Source organism: Schistocerca serialis, chromosome 5, assembly GCF_023864345.2.
Source record: "Schistocerca serialis cubense isolate TAMUIC-IGC-003099 chromosome 5, iqSchSeri2.2, whole genome shotgun sequence".
Taxonomy (NCBI): domain Eukaryota; kingdom Metazoa; phylum Arthropoda; class Insecta; order Orthoptera; family Acrididae; genus Schistocerca; species Schistocerca serialis.
Window position 1 is genome coordinate 574634678 of NC_064642.1, and position 20301 is coordinate 574654978.

The window sequence follows — 20301 nt, forward strand, 5'->3', positions numbered from 1 at the left end:
CTCGACTTTTACGTCCCTCGCAGAAGCAGTATCAGCGGCGTCACGGTCTCTGTAAAGTGCAATTTTACTTTCTGTGATTCTTAGTGATAAAGTGGGAAGCTATATTTTTCAGACTTAAGTCCAAAAAGGGATGCCATTACGTTGTTTTTATTTATAAAATACTATAAACTGATAATACCGACACAATAACGATTAACTGAAAACTAACAACTTCCTGACAGCCTGGTCGTACGACAGAACTAATTTGGAAGGCATCCTGTCGGCGACTGGTGACTATGGCCCACAGGCTGTACCTTGTACTTACACTCGTGATATTTCATAGCCGTTCGTTCATTTCCGTTAGCTTAAGCATTATTCCTTTATTTTCGAAGATGAGCGATTTCTGGCGTTATAATATGGTTGTAAGGAAGTACTCATGACCTGTAGTCTTCCTATAATATCTGTAATGCAAAAAGCGACTTTTATTAGCAAGCATTTATTAAGCACTATGGCTTGCTTCGAGCCAGAAAACTGTGCCTCGCTGGTGACGTAACGGACGTTCTTATGTCTAGCCTCGGCGCCTCACACCATCCTCCGTTAATTGACGTCTTAAGGGGGCACGTAGTTGTGTTAAGGCTGAAAATGATGCTTTCATATTCAGTGACAGTTGTAAATACTCATTGCTCTCCTGTAACGAAGAATTGCATAAAGGTAACTAAATCTTCTTATTCATTCATGAAATAAAATGAACTAAAATTTCACCTGTTGTAGTTAAAAATGAATCCACTTCAGGAATACTCAAAGAACCCACAGCTCTGGCTGAACAATTTTGGCTTGGTTTGGTTACAACAGTGACCACACCGTGAATGAAACTGGTTGCAACGAGTCTACAGTGAGTGGTGTACCATTCAGAATCGTGCAACACGGCGTCAGAAGAAGTGGTTGTAAAAAGATCCCATCTGACAGCGACCGTAGAGAAGTTGCAGCATTAGAAAATTGTAGTGAAATGCAGGAAGATCTGCAGCGGATAGGCACTTGGTGCAGGGAGTGGCAACTGACCCTTAACATAGATAAATGTAATGTATTGCGAATACATAGAAAGAAGGATCCTTTATTGTATGATTATATGATAGCGGAACAAACACTGGTAGCAGTTACTTCTGTAAAATATCTGGGAGTATGCGTGCGGAACGATTTGAAGTGGAATGATCATATAAAATGAATTGTTGGTAAGGTGGGTACCAGGATGAGATTCATTGGGAGAGTCCTTAGAAAATGTAGTCCATCAACAAAAGAGGTGGCTTACAAAACACTCGTTCGACCTATGCTAGAGTATTGCTCATCAGTGTGGGATCCGTACCAGATCGGGTTGACGGAGGAGATAGAGAAGATCCAAAGAAGAGCGGCGCGTTTCGTCACAGGGTTATTTGGTAACCGTGATAGCGTTATGGAGATGTTTAGCAAACTCAAGTGGCAGACTCTGCAAGAGAGGCGCTCTGCATCGCAGTGTAGCTTGCTCGCCAGGTTTCGAGAGGGTGCGTTTCTGGATGAGGTATCGAATATATTGCTTCCCCATTTTTTACCTCCCGAGGAGATCATGAAAGTTTTGCTTACTCCGCGCATCTGTAGTGCCATTTCGCCGCCGCTAGATTTGAGGCGAATGACCTGCTTGTAACAAAAAATCACCAAGTTTCTCTTAGTTGTTTGTCTACTGGAATTGCGTATCTCATTGTTTTTCTATCCTTTCTCGTATTAACATTAGTAAATGATTCTTATCCATTGTGAACGTATTAGAATACTGCTACGGTTGGAATTGAGTGTGTATTGTACTGAATTAGCTGCAACCAGTAGGTTTTATAGGCGTCTATTTTCCCCATCTTTTTTTTTTTTTTTACTTTATTGTTATTTTAACACCTGAACAATCAGGTAGGCTGGCAGCGGCATGCTACGCCGCTCTTCAGCCATAGAGTTGACAATCACAGTACAAGAACGGAGAATGAAAATGAACATAGTGACGGGCACAAAATAGTGGTCACAGTCACACAAAAAACACGGAGCCGTTCACACTCGACGAGAAAGACACTGAAAACACGTTGACACGGCGCACATAACACTGATGAATCTGAAGGCACAAGTGAACGGAGAAGCGTGACGGTGGACACTAAAAACACTAAACGACGTCCACACACACGAGACACAGATGGCGATGATCTCCGGCGCGCGAAAGTCCACGTAGCGTGTGCGAGTCCGAGGACCTGCCAAGAGGGGAAGAAGGGTGAGGGCGGGTGGAGAGGGTGGAGAGGGGAGAACAGAGATGCCAATGGCTGAGGAGAGGGGAGGAGGAGTAGAAGGACAGGGGAGGGGTGGCCCGGGGGAGAAGGGGGGGGAGGGATGGAGGGTGCCCAAAGGAACAGATACAGGAAGAGGGAGGGAGGATCAAAGTTGGTAGGAGGGGTAGATGGAGGGGAGGAGGACATCATCAGGGACGGGGAGCTGGCGGAAGCCACCTTGGGAGAGGGTAAGGAGGGTCGAGAGATGGAGACCGGGTGGGACATGGGAAGACAGGCGCGGCAGCGGGTGGGGGTGGGAGAGGATCGGGGAGACGAGTGGGTGAGGAGGATCGAGTTTGCGGGAGGTGTACAGGATCTGTAGCCTTTCAAGGAAAAGGAGGAGGTGGGGGAAGGGGATGAGATCGTACAGGATCCACGTGGGGGAGGGGAGACGGATGCGATAGGCGAGGCGGAGAGCATGACCTTCAAGGATTTGGAGGGATTTATAAAAGGTAGGGGGGGGCGGAGATCCAAGCCGGATGGGCATAACAAAGGATAGGGCGGATGAGGGACTTATAGGTGTGGAGGATGGTGGAGGGGTCCAGAGCCCACGTACGGCCGGAGAGGAGCTTGAGGAGACTGAGTCAGGAGCGTGCCTTGGCTTGGATTGTCCGGAGGTGGGGAGTCCAGGAGAGGCGACGGTCGAGGGTGACGCCAAGGTACTTAAGGATGGGAGTGAGGGTGATAGGACGGCCATAGATGGTGAGATAGAAATCAAGGAGGCGGAAGGAAGGGGTGGTTTTGCCTACAATGATCGCCTGGGTTTTGGAGGGATTGACCTTGAGCAACCACTGGTTGCACCAAGCGGTGAACCAATCAAGATGGGATTGGAGAAGGTGTTGGGAGCGCTGTAGGGTGGGGGAAAGGGCAAGGAAGGCGGTGTCATCGGCAAACTGGAGAAGGTGGACGGGGGCTGACGGCGGCGGCATGTCCGCCATGTACAAAAGGTACAGAAGGGGGGAGAGGACGGAGCCTTGGGGCACACCGGCAGAGGGGAAAAAGGTGTAGGAATCTGTGTTATGGATGGTGACATAGGAAGGACGGCGGGAGAGAAAGGAGCCGATCAGACGGACGTAGTTAATGGGAAGGGCGAAGGTTTGGAGCTTGAAGAGGAGACCGGAATGCCATACGCAGTCATAGGCACGTTCGAGGTCCAGGGAGAGGAAGATTGTGGAGCGACGGGAATTAAGCTGTTCGGAAAGGAGATGAGGGAGGTGAAGGAGAAGGTCATCGGAAGAGAAGGATGGCCGAAAGCCACACTGGGTAACGGGAAGGAGGCGGTGCTGGTGGAGATGCTGGTGGATGCATCGGCTGAGGATAGATTCCAGGACCTTGCTGAAGACTGAGGTATGGCTGATGGGACGGTAGGAGGAGACGGCGGATGGCGGTTTGCCAGGTTTAAGAAACATGAGGATACGGGAGGTTTTCCACAGGTTGGGGTAGTAACCGGTGGACAGGACTACATTGTAGAGCCTGGCCAGGGTGGAGAGAAAAGAGACAGGAGCTTCACGAAGGTGACAGTAGGTGACACGATCGTGACCAGGAGCGGTGTTGCGTTTTGTGCGGAGTGTAGCAATGAGATCCTGTGTAGTGATAGGGGTATTGAGTTCCGTGTGTGCAACGTGGTCCAAGTACTGGAAACCAGGAGCGAGGGGAGGGACAGAGGTGTCAGTTCGATCGCGGATATCCGGGAAGAGGGAGTAATCAAACTGGGGATCATCGGGGATGGAAAACACATCAGACAGATAGGAGGCAAAGTGATTGGCCTTACTAAGGGCGTCAGGGAAGGGATGATCATCATGGAGAAGAGGATAATAGGGGGAGGGCTTAGTTCCGGTTAGGCGACGGAAGGCTGACCAGAACTTGGACGAGTTGATAGGTAGAGTAGTATTTAAACGGGTGCATGTCTGTCGCCAGTCCCGGCGTTTCTTAGCCGCGAGCAAATTACGAATGTGTCGCTGGAGTTGCCGGTGGCGTTGTAGTGTGTCCGGGTCACGCGTGTGGAGGAAGGCATGGTAGAGACGGCGGGATTCACGGAGGAGGACGGCCTGTGGGGGTAAGGTAGGACGGTGGGGGTGGATGGCGAAAGTAGGGACGTGGCCCTCCATAGCCTCAGATAAGGTCTGCTGGAGAAAGGAGGCAGCATGGGTGACATCATCGGGGTGGTGGTAGGTGAAAGGGTGGCTATCGACCTGGGTGGAGAGGGTATCCCGGTAGACATTCCAGTCGGCACGGGAATAGTCATGGATGTACTTAGGGGGAGGGTCATTACGAGGGTCAGGTCAGGGGCGACGTCCGTTTGAAACGGTGAGGAGGACAGGGAGATGGTCACTACCAATAGGCTCCAGGACATCCACCGTTATGCGACCAAGAAGGTTGGTGGAGGAGAGAATAACATCGGGAGTGGAGTTGGATTCAGGATGGGTGTGCTGGGGGATGGGGACTAGGTCGCCGTGAAGGGTGGAGAGGAACCGATGCCACCGCCGTAACTGGGCAGCGGAACAACTATGGATGTTGAGGTCAGCAGCGATCACGTAGGAGGAGAAGGTACAGTCGATGTGGGAGAGGAAATCGAAGGGAATAGGAGCATTGGGGCGGACATAGATGGTGGCCCAGGTAACGGTAAGGCCGGGGAAGAAGAGACTAAGGATCAGGTGTTCGGTGGGGTCGGGAAGGAGAGGTTGGAGCCGAACGGGGATCTGGCGGTGGTGACCAATGGCAACTCTGCCACGCGCAATTGGGAGGGGATTATCGGAGCGGTAGAGGAGATAGGGCGAAGTGTGGATGGTGTGGCGGGGTTGGAGGAAGGTTTCATTAAGGAGGAAGGCATCCATGCGGTGGGTGGCAAGGGTGTGCAGGAAGAGGTTGTTGTTGGCGGGTAGGGAGCGGATGTTGTTGAAAAGGATACGTTGCTGTCGCGCCATGACAGGGATTTAGATGAGGGTGTCAAGGCGGGAGAAGGTGAAATGGGCCTGGTTGTTGGAGTAGGTGGTGTACATTTTGAGGTGGAAAATGGAACGGGTGGCGAGGGATACCTGTTGGAGGGTGTGGGGGCGCTGAAAGAGATGGACATTCTGGAGGATGATGGTGAGGAACCGGATGATGTGCTCAGCAGTGGGTGGGGATGAAGGGAATTTCCAGGAGGGGTGGGGGCGTCCAGAGGACGGACAGGGACGGTGAGTTCAGGAGTGGTCGGAGGGGGTCGGGCTTTACACTTTTGGGAGTAGGTGGGATGGGGAAGATTGCAGGTATTACAGGAAGGAGGGGATTGGAGGTTAGGGCACTGCCTGAGGAAGTGCGCTTACCTACAATGCGGGCAGGTGGGGGCCTCGCGGCACTCAGCTGTGGGGTGCGCGTTATAGTGCAGACACCTCTGGCAGCGCAGGGATTGAGGAGGGGAACGGGAGGGGTCGACCCTGTAACGCTGGTTGAAGAAGAGGGCACCCTCCTTCAGGAGACGATCAATGGAGGGGGCGTCCTCGGAGAAAACCCGCATAAGGCAGGTGGAGCCAGCCGAGTTGAAAATGTGGCGGACCGCCCGCACCTCCAGCATGGGATGCGCCTTGAGCTCCGTCAACACCTCCTCCTCCGTGATCGACGGACTGAGCCGAGTGATCACTGCGGTGAGGGTCAGCAGGCGATGCGGGGGTTGGGGTTGGCGGGTAGGAGATTGGGAAGGAGCAGGGGTGAGGGAGGTGTTGGGGCCAAAACGAGTGATGGGGAGGCGGGAGAGGATGTCAGTATGGAGGATGGGGCTGGGGGAGGAGATGAGAACGGAATCCCGTCTGGGAGTGAGGAGAGAGATGGGTGCACCAGGAAGGGTTGGTGGAGGAGGAGGGAGAGATTCCGGGCCTCAAGAAGGGAAGGATCAGGACGGGAGAGGAGGTATTTGTAGAAAGAGGGGGGGAGGAGGAGGAGGAGGAGGAAGAGGCGGAGGGAGCAGGGCCAGGTCGGGAGACATCCATGGCACCCTGGGGGGGGGGGAAGGAGGACGGGGCGGGGCCTTTTTGGGGGCGGAGGAGGTGGTGGTGCCACTAGGGCGCTTAACGGTGGCAGAAGGGCGGGTGGTGACATGAGGGACGGGAGCTATAGGGAGGTGGTGGGAAGGGACAGGTCCCGGCGTGGATGCAGCAAGCGGCGCCGGAGATGGTGATGGTGACGGTGACGGTGACGGCGACGATGACGGTGGCGGCGGTGATGGCGAAGGCGACGGGGAGAGTTGGGCATGGACAGTGGCCTGACGGGCCACCACCCGAGCCGGAGCTGCAGTGACAGGCTGGGGGAGTGGGGGGAAAGGATCAGATTGAGAGGAGCGGGAGGAAGAAGCTGGAGAGGGGGCGACAAAGAACGAGGGCGAAGGGAGAGTGAGAAGAGGAGGGATGGAAGGAGGGGGGTGGGACTGGGCACACCATGTTATAGTGGTGGAGGGCGCGGAAGGGGAAGTATAAACTGTGGCGGTGGTGGTAGCGGTGGCGGTGGTGGTGGGGGCGGACATGACGACAGGGAGAAACAATAACGAACAGAACGAAAAGGAAAGGACACAAACTGGGGACAGACGAAGACAAAGACGGAGGAAGACGAAGACGGCCGAAGACCAGGATCGGACGGCGACGGCGACGGCGGGGTGCAGGAACGCCTCTGCTGCTGCTGCTGCTGCTGCCGCCGCTGCCGCGGACGGGGCCGGGGCGGCGGTTGCCGCTGCTGCTGCTGCTGGCTGGACCACTGCTGCTGGCTGGACCGCTGCTGCCGGCTGGACCGCTGCTGCAGACCGGGACCGGGACCGTTGCTGCTGCTGCTGCTGGCTGGACTGCTGGCTGGCTGGACTGCTGGCTGGCTGGACTGCTGGCTGGCACCTGCAATTCCGAACGCTCCGATTAAACCGAATGGTCAATCGAAGGGCGGTATCCTACCGGATTACCGCCGAAGATGTTCCCCATCTTTAGAAGTTTGCATTTATTTACGTCTGAACTTGTTTCTTTACTGATGACGTTGCAATTTTTTTTTCAACGGAAGTACGACTGCATCTCTAAAAGGACGTAAGTAAAGAAACAATGATGAGGAAAACGTAAAATGAATGTAAGCTCAAAAACGCGTGTCATTGATATTAGTGCATAAACACTAACGTCATGAACGCTATAGTTTTGACTGTATGCGCTAGGAGCGCTGCTGTGGCCTCATGTGACGTGGCAGCAGTTTCTGAATCAGGCCCGCGGGACATCAAAGGTCTCCCATGTCTGCTTTACATGGCATAAATAAGTTAGAGACACGTTTGACAGAGATGACATAAAGCTATTTTTGGGATGACATGTGGAAACGTAGTGTTCATTTACTTAGTCGTTAATGCTCGGTATGCAGTGCAATTCGTCTTTCAATTGTTTTTTAAATTATGCATATAAACGAAGCACACACACACACACACACACACACACACACACACAACACACACACACACACACACACACACAATTTCTTTATCATTGCGTTATCTACATCTACACTAATAATAAAACTGTAAAACCTTGGCATCTGTCTGATTGAACACGCTAATCTCCAAAACTACTACACGAATTTTCTTGGGGTTTTCACAGATAATTTGAGCGTAGCACTGTATAGGCCACAGTCCAAGAAAATCTATCATGAAAAACAAAGATATCCTGATTTAAAGTTTTATCTAAAACTGTAATGTCTGTTCATTTGAACATACTAGTCTCCAAAACCACTAGACGAATTTTCATGGGGTTTTCACAGGTAACTTGAGCGTAGCTTCCGGTAACAAATAGGCATCATTTAATAAAAATCTAATAGTGAAAAGAGAAACATATCGTGATTTAAAGTTTTATCTAAAACCGTCGTTTCTGTCTCTTTGAACGCGCCATCTCCAAAACTTGTAGTTGAATTTTCAAGGGGTTTCCACAGGTAACTTGAGCATAGCTTGGGACAACGAACTGGCGTTATGTAGTGAAAATCGGATCACAAAAAGAGAAGTTACCGTAATTTCAAGCTTTAAGAGCCTTCTCAGCTTAGTATTATGGATGTTTACCTTAGTGACAGTGTAGTACACCAAAGAACCGAGAGGTGGTGCTGTTAGTTTCTCAGTACACCAAAGAAAAAATAGATGGCAATATTAGTTTTTTATTTTACCCAATGACAGAAGTAGGTTCAGGAGTTAAAGTCAGTGACAGAATTAATCGCTGCAGTCTTATATTTGCGAACACAAACAAACATTGAGTTTACTTGGTTAGGGTGTACAGTTTTAATGATTTCGCTTTGCGTATTAAAACCTTAACGAAATTACTTTGCTTCTTTCGGTAGGGTTCATCTAAACACTGATCGAACAAAATCGAAAGGAGTTTTGCGATATAAACGAAAGTTGGTAGACATGTTGCTACATTTGAAAGATGATGTGTCTTCAAATTTCGCGCCAATCGCATAAGAGTGGCGCTAGTAGCGCCACTACGATAATGCAGATCAGGTTTTTTTGAAGTATATCCTGTAAAGGTAGTGAGCATTAGTTACCTTCGAGATTGTAGGTAGTGAGTTGATGTTAGTCAAGGATGCCTTTTTGGCGAAAAAGACACCGTTATCAACACCTCTCTAAATTTGAACGAGGTGGTATAATAGGGCTACACGAGAAGCTGAATGTTCCTTCTGCAGAAGGACTTGGTAGGAATGTAGCCACTGTACATATTACTGACGGCGGTCACGAAAATGTACGATTGCAAAGAGACCGGGCTTCGGACGGCCACATAGCACTACCGAGATGGAAGACTATAGTGTTTGACATGTAACTCTGGCGTATCGTCTGCATCTGCAATAGCAATTTGAGCTGACACAACGAACTATTGCAAATCGGTTACATCAATGACAGCTCCGAGCCAGACGCCTGCAGCATGCATTCCACTGCCCTCAAACAACCGCAATTTTCCGATTTCAGTGATGTTAAGCGAGAGCTCATTGGAGAGCAGGGCGGAGGTCGGTCGTGTTTTCTGATGAAAACTAGTTCTTCTTCGGTGCCAATTATGGCTGTGTGTTCGTTAGAAGGAGACCAGTTGAGGGTCTGCGACAAACCTGTCTGGATGCTAGACATACTGGACCTACACCTGGAGCTATGGTCTGGGGTGCGATTTCGTGGAGCAGCAGGATCTCTCGTGTGGTCTCTCTCGTGGCTATTCCACACACCCCCACTGCAAATTTGTTTGCCAGTCTGGTGATTCGACCTGTGGTACTGCCATTCATGAAAAGCATTCCAGGGGGCATTTTACAATGGGATAATGCTCTCCCGCATACGATGGGCGTTTGAAAAGTTCGTGCAAAATTAAAAATTACTTACGTGTTTGGGGTAAACTTTTTTTATTTTTCGACGTAGTTTCCTTTTAGACTTATACACTTCGTCCAATGCTGTTCTAATTTGTTGACCCTTCCGAATAATAGGAATTGTTCAAGTCTGCAAAATAGCTATCAGTTGCTGCAATCAACTCCTCGTTTGAATAAAATCTTTGTTCCTCCAGCCATTTCTTCAAATTGGGGAACAAAGAGTAGTCTGAGGGAGCCAAGTATGGAGAACAGGGGGGAGGGGGGGGATGTGAAAAGAGTTGGAATTCTATTGCCAATAATTTGGCGACCAAATCTGCTGAGGTGTGTGCTGATGCATTGTCGTGATGGAAAAGGACTTTTTTGCGGTCCAATCGTCGGCGTTTTCTTGCAGCTCGGTTTTCAGACGGTCCAATAACGATGAATAATATGGACCTGTAATAGTTTTACCCATTTCCAGATAGACGATGAGTATTATCCCTCGCAAATCCCAAAAGACAGCCACCACAACCTTTCCGGACAAAGGAATGGTCTTCGCCTTTTTTGGTGCAGATTCTTCCTTGGTAACCCATTGTTTAGATTGCTGTTGGGTCTCTGGAGTATAGTAATGTATCCATGTTTCATCCACAGTAACGAAACGACGCTTAAAGTCCTACGGATTTTTTCTGAACAGCTGCATATCATCCTTGCAACACTTCATATGATTCCATTTTTGGTCAAGCGTGAGCAATCGCGGAACCCATCTTGCAGATAGCTTTCTCATGTCCAAATGTTTATGCAAAATATTATGTACTCATACATTCAAGATGCCCACAATACTAGCAATCTCACGCACCTTAACTATTCTATCACTCATCAGCATATCATGGATTTTATCAATGATTACTGGAGTCGTAACCTCCACAGGGTGTCCAGAACCTTCAGCATCACTTGTGTCCATATGGCCACTCCGAAAATTTTGAAACCACTTATAAACTGTTGTGCAGAGTCACTGTAATGTTTATCAAGCTTCTCTTTACTCTCCTAAGTAATGTTTAATCACCACACGAAATTCTTTTTCGTCCATATTTTTGACAATCACTCGACTTCCTTGATTCACATGAATGCCAAACACAAAGAAATAAACCAATATGGCTGAAACTTGGCACTGCGCAGGATTAGCTGAGCGGTCTAAGGCGCTGCAGTCGTGGACTGTGCGGCTGATCCTGGTGGAGGTTCGAGTCCTCCCTCAGGCATGGGTGTATGTGTTTGTCCTTAGGATAATTTAGGTTAAGTAGTGTGTAAGCTTAGGAACTGATGAACTTACCAGTTAAGTCCGATAAGATTTCACACACATTTGAACATTTTTTTGAAACTTGGTGTGCATTCTTTCCAAAGATGCTACTAACTAAACATGACCTCGATACTTGCCGGTGGTGCCATCTCTCGGACTTTGCACGGACTTTTCAAACGCCTCTCGTACTGCTGTGGTAACGCAACGTGCTTTACAGAGTGTAGACATGTTGCCTTGGCCTGCCTGATTAACGAATCTGTCTCCAATCGAGCACATATGGGACATTATGGGACGATAACTCCAGTGTCATCCACAAACAGCATTAACCGTCCCTGCATTGATCGACCAACTGCAACAGCAAAAATTCAGGCTGATAGTTTAAAATATCGTCTGCATTCACGGTGCTGCCAATCGATATATGCGAGACGGACTCTCCCACAGTTTGTTCATGGATGGCATAATTGACTGCTGGTGTTTTTTGCTACCAAAATAGCATGTTCATATAGCCATTGATGATTTGTGTAAATTGTGGCCGTTTCTGGGAAAACTTTCTCAATTATGTGTTCGATCGACGAATCATTGACTCAAAAGTTAAATTGAAATGAAATATACTGGGTGTTTACAATTAAAATGGCGGTATTCCGAGTGCTACACTTCGGGTTGTATTCATCGCAGGACGCTGAAACATAGTGGGTATGTTCATTAATCGGTGCGCTTGCGGAATATGCTGAAAAAATTAATAGTTCCACTTTCTGCCATCAGGTGAAAATGTGGCACTGTTTAAGATCACAATGTAGTGTGGGCGCAGGAAAAAGGGAGGAACGATCAAACATATGATAACTGTGGGTTTGGCACGTTTGGTAGGACATAGTCTCAAGTTACGTGTGTTCAGTATGCTACCTCGACTCAGCAACATGCTACATCCATAACACAGCATGGTCGACAGTTGCTCGCAGCATATCCAGTGCAATCAGAGCGAAGCGTCGTCATATGCTATCCTTCAGACCGGTAAGAGTCTAGATACATCTCTGACAGACACGATCTTTCAGATACCACCCCACAATCGGAACTCACATGGGTTTGGATCGGGGGATCTGGAAGGCCACACATCTTGAAGTTGCCTAGAGATGATGAGGAAGTTACTGAAGGTTTCTAGAAGCAACTCTTTCACTTGGCGAGCAACTTCTTGTGTTGCCTTATCTTGCATGAAAACGGCCGTGTGGAAACAGTTGCGTTCTTGATAAAGTGGAATCAGGTGTTCCACAACAAAGTCCTTCTAACGTGCAGATGTCACTCTACACGTAACAAGCTCGCAAGGTGCCATCTCCTTAATGAAAAATGGACCGTGAATGAAGGAGCTTCTGAAACTAAACTACACAGTTACCTAATCTGAGCGCAGTGGATGTTCCTGCACAATACGTGGCGGAGTAGAATCACATATGCGACAGTTCTGTGCACTCACGTCACCGTGCAGCGTTTTTGGTGCTCGTTCGTCCAAAGAATATTGCCCGACATGTCATCCATATCCATACTTGCCAAAAATCGAAAGAGCAAAGTCACGACGTTGTACCCTATCATGGGGTTTCATTTGGTGCACATTCTGAATCTTGTAGGAATATCAGTCAAAAATTTGCCACAAAATCTTTTAAACTGTTGACCATTGGAGAGACAATTCCCCTGTGACTGCTTGCGCACTGGCTACAGCAGCTTCATCAACAACTGTCACGGGAATGCTGCGGTACCTAATTCACCTGTTTCTTCAAATTTCTTGATCTTATTCTTTGATCCATTTCTTGACACGGGGTTTCTTCGCTGCTATTTCTTCGGCCATATTCCCGCAGTGCAGCGCTGCTATTGCTGCCCTTCTTGTAAAACAACCTAACCAGCAGAGCACGGTCTTTCTTTTCAATAGCCATTGCGTTTCGTACAGACAATTTCAGCCGTCATGAGCGTTTACACCAACAGTCACTCCACAAAAGAAATCAGCGTGTGTCACCAAGCGACAAACAGCATACTGACATCAAAACAGCAAACAGTTCACGTGACTGCCTACAGCGTCGTATTCTCTCCTGGTGGCAGACAATGGAACTATTAGTTTTTCAGCATGCTCCACGAGACAAACAGCATACTGACATCGAAACAGCAAACAGTTCACGTGACTGCCTACAGCGTCGTATTCTCTCCTGGTGGCAGACAATGGAACTATTAGTTTTTCAGCATGCTCCACGAACGCACCGATACCTACGATGCTTCCACGTCGTACAATGCATACAGCCCGCACTGCAGCAGCCAGAACACCCTCAGTTTTAACTATAACCACCCGTTATTTTGTGAAGACATCAGCTGGAACTTTTCCATTATCGATGTCCAATAAGTGTTTTGAAAATATGGCTGGTGCATTCCACTGTAAATGAATACATATGTTGATCTTTAATGTGCGTTTATGCGCAAGGTGCCAAAGATTTGAGGCAAGTGTTTCGTTCATACGCCAGCGTTGTTAATATAACTGGTAGAGTCTGTCGGTAGTCGCCTGCTAATAAAATGAGAGCTCCACCAGAAGGTTGTGCATATCTTCGTAGATCTCGAATAGGTCGATAAAGCGTTCTATCGTTTTCTTACTTGCCATAGTGCACTCGTCTCATGTGGTAAGTTTGCAAATTTGCATTACTTTCCCATGCCAGAACCTTATAAAATATTTCATATTTGAGCCTCCACAAAATGTGTATTAAAAAGGCATCACGTTTTAATGGAAAAGCGACAACTTTTTGCTTGAAAAGTTGCAATAGCTACAAACGTTTTCCGGACAATGCTGATCATTTTGCAAAACATTCCGCGTAAATGGGACCATTACTTTTTGAGACAATAAATTCTGAACGGACAGACAAATGGTTTATTTTTAAGTAAATAAGGGTAATTGCTTGCAATCCCGACGCATGCCATCTGGAAGTTATCGAGAGTGGTATTTCGACACAGTTGCAGAAAGTTGTACACAACTGTAATTAAACATTCAACTGAAGATTTGTAACGTAGTGTAATATCCACGCATATCTTTTATTCAGAAAAATATTTACGTCATTGTGTGTGGAATCTGAATGAACATTCTCGTGATATTAATACAAAGAAATTCATCGTTACTAAAAAAATAAATAATTATTGTCTGTGACATAATTTAATATTCTGTAAAAACGTATATCACAGAATATACCTATGAAAAAAGATAATGAAAATCTCCGTCTTTTGTTATCTATGATTCTTCTAGAGTAATCTTTCTTCTTGTTCGAACTATTGTACTGATCGGATGTGATTGATGTCTCATAGCACAGAGGTCTGTAAGAAAACTGTATTATGTTGTTAAGTAATATTGAAAAATAGAGTTTTTGTGTCATTGAAATCAATCCTTTTGTTTGAACTTTTATTTCAATATGATTCTCATCCTATATAATTGTTAAGTTTTCTGGTCAGCTACAATGGGGCGCAGCCATTAGCACTATTGATCTACAGCGCTGTTTATTGGTAAATGCTGAATAATAAGTGATTAACATCGAGAAATACTTTTAAATGTTAATGCGTATAGTAAAGGTACAGAAAAGATATATATTATTTGTTAGTAGTAAAACAGTGCATGAAGGAGAATCGCTAAGTGGTTGTCTTATGTTAGCCGCCATCTCAGTGAAATACTGCAGCGGCAGTTATGGTCATTATTGCGATAATAATTGTGTATTGGTGGCTCAGAACCCACTCAGAGGCAATAATTTCCACTTAGATTGTGAATAATCTTTAAATATAGTGCAAACAGCATGGTTATTTCGCAACAACTTTTATGAAATATTTTTGACAGGAAATAGTACGTTAGTGCGCGTGTGGTATTGTGTGTCAAAACTGTTCATTTTGCTTAAAGAAAAGTGTTGCCACCTCGAATAACAGTAGCGGTAAATTGGATAGACGATCTGCAATTAGTAATGAGACTATTATGCAACAGCACTGAAGACTGCTAAAATCATTACTCTTATGCAGTTGAGATTACTTAACATGCATGGTGGTTGTATAAGATCACTTTTGTGCATGAACTTAGTGCCATTTACACTGCTTGACAGACAACGTTGCTACATGTTCCCTGGTGGAGATTTCTTTAACAAAATAACGATCATAAGCTGAGAGAAGCAGTGATTAAATAAATCCTCCTGTTACGCTGATAATAAGTAACTGGTTTTGTTGTAGTCCTGCCCAAAATTGTACAACACCGAGACCTCAATCTGCTACCGACACACCACAGTAATTTAATCGTTTACGGTAACGGTGAAATTAAGTATAATATAAAAAAGTAAAAACACCAAAAACTATGGTACTACAGTTGTTGCTTATCCACACTACCATCGCAGCAGATTACTTACTGACAGTTACTGATCTTAACAACTGAGACGTTTCAGATTTTCAGGGTTAAAGAAGAAAAAAGAAAACACAAGACAAAAGACAAAAAAGCGGCGCATCTTGAAGGAATTATCCGAATGGGAAGGAAATCAGTAGATGTGATATGCATATACAGACAAACAAGTGGCTCCAGTTTCAGAAAATTTGAACTATTTATTCAAGATAAAGAGCTTCACAATTGAGCAATTCAGTAACCTGTTGGTTCGTCTCTGGTCCTTACCCAAGCAGTTATTCAGCTTCACATTGATAGGGTTGTTGGATGTTGTTCTGACGGATATCGTGCCAAATTCTTTACAACTGACTCGCTACATCGTCAAAATCCCTCGCTGGTTGGAGGGCTCTTACCATTATGCCCCCAACGTTCTCAAATGGGAAGAGATCCTGCGACCTTGCTGGATAAGGCAGTGTTTACAAGCACGAAGACATACAGTAGAAACTATCGCTGTGTGTGGGTGGGCATTATCTTGGGTTGGGTGGAGTGTGGTGGTTCCGTTAAGTTCCGTTGGCTGATCCCAATGACACTATGGTCGACGGCGCTGGTTCACTTATGACCCCTCCTGTTTCAGCTGTTCTAGAGATTTAGTATATTGTCTCCAGCAATCATGGACCCACTCACACAGATGTTAAGTAATGTTAGCGTAGGTCATAGACGTAGAATTCCGCAACGGGGGATTCCTGGAAAATACACAGTAAAAAAAAAAAAAAAAACGCACCATGAAGGAATTATCCGAATGGGACGGATTTACTATTACAGACAAACAAATGATTACAATTTCGGAAAAAAACTGGATGATTTATTTAACAAAAAGAGCTTCACATACTGAGAACGTCAATAACACGTTGGTCCATCTCTGGCGCTTATGCAAGCAATTATTCGGCTTGGAATTAAATGATAAAGTTGTTGGATGTCTTCCTGAGGAATATCGTGCCAAATTCTGTCTGACTGGCACGTTAAATCGTCAAAATCCTGAGGCGGTTGGAGGGCCCTGCCCATAAAGTTCCAAACGCTGTCGATTGGAGAGATATCCAGTGGCTTTGCTGGCCAAGGTACGGTTTGGCAAGCACGAAGGCAAGCAGTAGAAACTCTTGTCCTGGGCGGGCGCGCATTACATTGCTGAAATGTAAGCCCAGGATGGCATGCCATGAAGGACACCAAAACGAGGCACATAATATCGTCGACGTGCCGCTGTGCTTTAAGGGTGCTGCGGATGACAATCAAAGGAGTCCATGTGTGGAGAGAATTGACACCCCAGTCCAACACTCCTGGTTGTGCGGCCGTATGGCGGGTGACAGTCGCGATGGTATTTCACCGTTGTCCGCGACGTTTCAAGACTTAGACTGAAGTAGAACTGTATTCAGTGAAGAGTACCACTTAGAACTGAGCCCCAATGACCAGCGAGACGTGTCTGGAGACGCTCCGGACAGCAGTGGGATACCGAACTGACTGTGCCCGCCGTATGGCCTGATAACAAGTAGTGACTGAAGTGCATCTATACATGCTGTATTGAATGCCCGGACAACAGCCGATATGTACACTACTGGCCATTAAACTTGCTACACCAAGAAGAAATGCAGATTATAAACGGGTATTCATTGGACAAATATATTATACTAGAACTGACATGTGATTACATTTTCACGCAATTTGGGTTCATAGATCCTGAGAAATCAGTACCCACAACAACCACCTCTGGCCGTAATAACGGCCTTGATACGCCTGGGCATTGCGTCAAACAGAGCTTGGATGGCGTATACAGGTACAGCTGCCCATGCAGCTTCAACACGATACCACAGTTCATCAAAAGTAGTGACTGGGGTATGTGACGGGCCATTTGCTCGGCCACCATTGACCAGACGTTTTCAATTGGTGAGAGGTCTGGAGAATGTGCTGGCCAGGCCAGCAGTCGAACATTTTCAGTATCCAGAAAGGCCCGTACAGGACCTGCAACATGCGGTCGTGCATTATCCTGCTGAAATTTAGGGTTTCGCAGGGATCGAATGAAGGGTAGAGCCACGGGTCGTAACACATCTGAAATGTAACGTCCACTGTTCAAAGTGCCGTCAATGCGAACAAGAGGTGACCGAGACGTGTAACCAATGACACCCCATACCATTACGCCGGCTGATACGCCAGTATGGCGATGACGAATACACGCTTCCAATGTGCGTTCACCGCGATGTCGCCAAACACGGATGCGACCATCATGATGCTGTAAACAGATCCCGTATTCATCCGAAAAATTGACGTTTCGCCATTCGTGCAGGCAGGTTCGTCGTTCAGTACACCATCGCAGCCGCTCCTGTCTGTGATGCAGCGTCAAGGGTAACCGCAGACATGGTCTCCGAGCTGATAGCCCATGCTGCTGCAAACGTCGTCGAACTGTTCGTGCTGATGGTTGTCGTCTTGCAAACGTTCCCATCTGTTGACTCAGGGATCGAGACGTGGCTGCACGATCCGTTACAGCCATGCGGATAAGAGGCCTGACATCTCGACTGCTAGTGATACGAGACCGTTGGGATCCAGCACGGCGTTCCGTATTTACCCTCCTGCCTCACCGATTCCATATTCTGCCAACAGTCATTGGTTCTCGACCAACGCGAGCAGCAATATTGCGATACGATAAACCGCAATCGCGATAGGCTGCAATCCGACTTTTATCAAAGTCGGAAACGTGATGGTACGCATTTCTCCTCCTTACATGAGGCATCACAACAACCTTTCACCAGGCAACGCCTGTCAACTGCTGTTTGTGTATGAGAAATCGATTGGAAATTTTCCTAATGTCAGCACGTTGTAGGTGTCGCCACCGGCGCCAACCTTGTATGAATGCTCTGAAAAGCTAATCATTTGCATGTCACAGCATCTTCTTCCTGTCGGTTAAATTTCACGTCTGTAGCACGTCATCTTCGTGGTGTAGCAATTTTAATGGCCAGTAGTGTAACTGTTGGACAGACACATAATACGACTAACGTGTTGTTTGGGCCATGTTGCAGCCTGGAGGCCTGCCGTCACCGGAGCAACTGATGAGGCAGCTGCAGGAGTCTTCGTGCCGCCTGGAGCGTCAGCTGGAGCAGCAGTACCAGGAAGAGCTGGAGCGCATGCCTCCAACCTGCTCCAGCACCGTCTCCCAGCAATCCACAGGCTCCTACGACACTACCCAGTGAACTCCCGTCTACTCAAAAGCGCAGCTTCCAGTTAAAATGAATAAAGTGCTCTTGCAACACACTCACTTGAATCTTTCAACAACAACTTCCTCCAGGCACAGAAACAGGATTGGCTTCTGAGAGAGGATTACAAGATGTTCGCGATTTACTTTCAAAAAAACATTGACTCTGAAAGTAGATGAAAATTATTAACGAAGGTATGAGCACATTGAGTACAAAATGAAATTTGTTACGGTACTGAGGATTTCTTGGTGCGGAGGACACAGTAAGTTATCTTGGATGGGAAGTCATTGTGCCTCCCAGTGAGGTGTATATTAGTGTGCTGGCAAGAACATTAATAGTAATCTCAAACTTTTGGCAGATGATGTAGTTACATACACTGCCAGATAAAAGAAGTGAGGCACCCAAAAGAGGTGAAGGAAACGAACTGAAACTTCACGAGTTGAGAGAATGTGTAATGTTTTTTCAGTGAATACAATATCTAGACAAAGTTACAAATAACTTGAGGCCCTGATCAGTACAAAGTAGCACACTCTCTGGCCTGGGTGTATGCATTGATTATGTTGGGAAGGGTGTCATAAGGCCGTTGTATTCTCTCCTCATAAAAACTGTTCTAACAGGTTCTCAGAATTGGTACTAGGATGGAGCTGAAGTCCGACCTGTTCCCACACATGTTCTATTGGGGACAGACCTGGGAATCATACTGTCCGTGGTAGTACTTCAGCACTGCACAGACAGTTCATAGTAACATGTCGCATGTGTATACAGGAGTTGTCCTATTAAAAAATCGCACCAGGGTACTATCGCTGAAGAGGTAACGCAAGAGGTTCCTCGATGTTTGTGACGGACTGTTGTGTCGTCAAAGTCCCCTCAGTCACTGCCAGCCGCGATGTGAAGTTGTACCCGATGGCTCCTCGCATTATGAGCCAGAAGTAACACCGTGGAGCCTATCCAAAACATTAGAATATTGGGACTTCTCCCACGTCGCCACCATACTCACTGGCGATCGTTATCCGGGGTAGTGCAGAAGCGCGGTTCATCGCTGAACGAAATGCGACGACATTTTTCAGGAGTCCATGCTTCCCAGTCACGCAACCTTTTGTGTGCTGATGATGTTGATGGCACCTTTGCATGGAACAGTAATTCCCTATTCCGGTTGCTGTTAGTCTCCATGTGGCATGACACAGAATGTTGCAGGGAGTCCATTACTTGCTCACAGATGCCAGCACAGATGTGAAGGGCTCACCTCGTGCTTAATGCACAGTATGGCGGTCCTCTCTTGTGGTGGTCAGATCTACCTGACCAGAATCTTTAATACGAGTATGTCTGCCTCACGTTCCTCTGCAGTCCACATTGGGACAATGAAAAAGCCCAGTGTCTCAGACATCTGGATGTTACATTATTTGACCAGCTGGCCAACGGAGACCAAAAACGAGGCCCCTTTCAAACTCTGTCACTCTGTGCTGATATCACAGTCTAATGTGACTACTGGCACCTTTGGGTCTTTCACAGTGATCAGACATCTGTCACTGTTCACTCCACTTATGTACCCTATCAGAACTAGTAACAACACTTACACGAACATCAGTAATGCACTCTAGTTGTCATTCTACCTGTCACAGAGAATTGGAATTCTAATATTTTAGATAACCGTCGATGATCTGCACGTGTACAAAGTTATATTGACATCTGTCCATGTGTTCCCAGTCCTTCACTTTTTCTGTCAGACAGTGTGTCTAATCTACATCTGAATTTATGCAAATCACACGGAAGTACATAGCACAGGATACTTTCCATTGTAGCAATTATTAACAC

At 47.0% G+C, this 20301-nt stretch overlaps 1 protein-coding gene across 1 annotated transcript in view; it reads left to right on the plus strand.

Annotated features, from left to right (window-relative positions):
- LOC126482099 (uncharacterized) overlaps positions 1-18486 on the plus strand; it is a 122344-nt gene extending 103858 nt beyond the window's left edge. Inside the window, exon 5 of the mRNA XM_050106075.1 lies at positions 18316-18486. Coding sequence (XP_049962032.1) covers positions 18316-18486 — 171 coding nt within the window. The remainder of the gene's footprint in view (positions 1-18315) is intronic.
- Positions 18487-20301: the final 1815 nt, after the last annotated feature.